Below are 2678 nucleotides of genomic sequence, written 5' to 3'. Positions count from 1 at the left end.
CAAGACTAATTTTAATTTAAATGTTATTAAATCCAATCATATATTTATTAATCTGGTTTACATAATACATCATCAAATTTGAGATGTAATATCCTATCTAAATCCAGTTATCATATCTTTAACTATGATTTCCAAAAAACTGTCATAAAAAGCATAATTAATACTCCTCTATAATAAAAATAACCTTGTGGGAAGATGGGCTGCAAACAAATGTAATAAATAAACAAAAATAAAGGAAAATAAAGAATTATAAGAAACCACCACACCACCATAATTGGACTATTCTATTGTCTCTGTCTTCTGGTTTATATTTTCACATTCATGGATACTGAAATATTGAAAAGGGAATATGAACAAGGAAGAACAGCTTACTCCCACTACATATCAGATATATTGATCTTTTTCACAATGTTTAATAATACATGAAGAAACCAGTTACTTATAAAAATCAATAGTTACAACTTAATTTACTTTATGAACACACTACTAGAAATCCGAACACTTGTAGACTTTAAATGATTTGTCAATGTTTCATGGCAAGAAGAAATTACAATTTAACTGTAAAATTATATTTTCAAAAAGTTTTATTTTGTTTCTTTCTAGGGACAGAAAATATCTCATGAAGCAATGAGCAATCAAACAATCTCTGGATTTCTTCTTCTTGAATTTACAACAAATTCAGAACTTCAGATATTGCATTTTGTTGCGTTCCTGATACTGTACTTGGGAATAGTTATGGCAAATGTTCTTATAATCTCTGCAGTAATTTTTGACAGTCGTCTACATTGCCCCATGTACTTCTTTCTAATGAACTTGGCCATACAAGACATTGGTCAAGTTTCAGTCATTATCCCCAAATCCATGATCAATTCTCTCAAGAATACTAGATACATTTCTTATTCTGGATGTGTTGCTCAGGTTTTTTTCCTTATCTTTTTCATGGGATCTGATTTCTCTCTTCTCACAGTCATGGCATATGATCGCTATATTGCCATTTGCAAACCTTTACATTATGAGATGGTGATGAGTAGAACAGTCTGCAAGCAAATCATTGCTAGCACATGGATAAGTGGTCTTATTTATGGATTAGTACACACTGCAGGCACATTTGCAAACACTTTCTGCTCTAATGTTGCCAATCAATTTTTCTGTGAAATTCCACATTTGCTTACTCTTTCCTGCTCAGACTGGTATTTTCATGAAATTTTAATTATTTTATTAAGTTGTAGTTTAGCTTTAGTTTGCTTTACCTTTGTCATTCTCTCTTATACAAAGATTTTGATTATAGTGTTGAGAATTCCATCAGTTCATGGGGAAAAAAAAGTGCTCTCAACCTGCCTTCCACATCTCATTGTATTTTCCATATTTGTGTCAACTACAATGTTTGCTTATTTGAAGCCCAACATTAACATTGAATCACATTTGAATTTGTTATTTACTATTATATATTCTTTAATGCCCCCACTACTGAACCCAATAATTTATGGTCTAAGAAACAAAGACATCGGACTTGCCTTAACAAAACTATTAGGTCTCAAACCTTCTTCAGAAAAAAAATAATGTCAATTTTTCAGCCTAATATGTTAGAGGCTGAAGTAAAGGAATTCTTCATATTTCTGCTAATTCTTCTTTAATGTGATGAAACCTAATTTGTTTTATATTTTGCTTCAAAGTCATTTAATTTGAAAACTAAAAACAAAATCAAATGATGAATGTGCATATTGAAAGACATTTCAGTACTGTGTGATTGCAGCAGGAAGATATATCAGAAATTAATCTGAATCTTTAACATATGTAAGTTTGGAAGTATTCTGAGTGCTAGTTGGTGTTGATGGATGTACTCTTCTAATCTTCTGCTTGTTTATCCTACATTAGTTGCTGTTACTGTCCTTACACTATATGTTCTGTATGACTCATTGTTTTGTGGGGGGGAGAGAGACTGCTGGGTATTTTGCTTTACTTAGGGCTATAGTTGGTTTACAGAATACAAACAATAGTTTGAGTTCCTCTCACAGTTACTGCTAATGAGTCCCATACCATCTATTCAATACCTGTGCATTTTGTTTTTCCTAACTAATTGTAAAACCTTCTTTTTTCATAACTGAATTGTATTTTATTGGATAGGCCCAGTGTTCAAGTCTCTCAAGGTCCTTCTGGATCTTGAACCTATCTTCTAAAATGTTGGCTATTCTCCCCAGCTTGGTGTCATCTGAAAATTTGATGAGTTCCTCTTCTATCCCCTCATCTAAATTATTATGAAGATGTTCAAGAGTACTGAGCCTGAGGCAGAACTTTGGGTTACCCTCTGCATGCTTCCCTTCATGTAGATGTAATCCCTTTGAGGACTGCACATTGAGTGTAGTTGATTAGCCAAATACTAATTCAATTGGTGGTGATGCTGTCTATCCCACAAGTAGGTTTTAGTTTACTTTGTCAAAGTTATCTTAAGGTAAGATGGGCAGTCTATATATTAAATAAATATTATTATTATTATTATTATTATTATTATTACTTTAATTTATACCCCGCCCTTCTCCCGAAGGACTCAGGGCGGCTTACAGGCAATAAAAACGGAACTATACAATAAATATCTAAAAACAATTAAAATATATATTAAATAAGCCTGTTATTTTTAGAAAAGTTATAAAATCCCTATTAAAATCCCTATACAATCCCCC

General features: G+C 32.0%; 1 protein-coding gene across 1 annotated transcript; it reads left to right on the top strand.

The window, feature by feature from the left end:
- The first annotated feature begins 627 nt into the window (after positions 1–627).
- On the top strand, positions 628–1560 carry LOC107286098 (olfactory receptor 14A16-like). The gene has a single exon (XM_029283843.1). It carries the CDS (start codon positions 628–630, stop codon positions 1558–1560), a length of 933 nt encoding a protein of 310 aa, XP_029139676.1.
- Positions 1561–2678: the final 1118 nt, after the last annotated feature.

Source organism: Protobothrops mucrosquamatus, unplaced genomic scaffold (assembly GCF_001527695.2).
Source record: "Protobothrops mucrosquamatus isolate PMUCROS unplaced genomic scaffold, P.Mucros_1.0 scaffold247, whole genome shotgun sequence".
Taxonomy (NCBI): Eukaryota; Metazoa; Chordata; class Lepidosauria; order Squamata; family Viperidae; genus Protobothrops; species Protobothrops mucrosquamatus.
Note: the sequence above shows the minus strand (reverse complement) of the source record. Positions and strands in the feature narration are given on the sequence as shown.

Coding starts and splice junctions, on each gene's coding strand:
- LOC107286098 (XM_029283843.1), top strand. CDS start 628: ATGAGCAATCAAACAATCTCTGGATTTCTTCTTCTTGAATTTACAACA.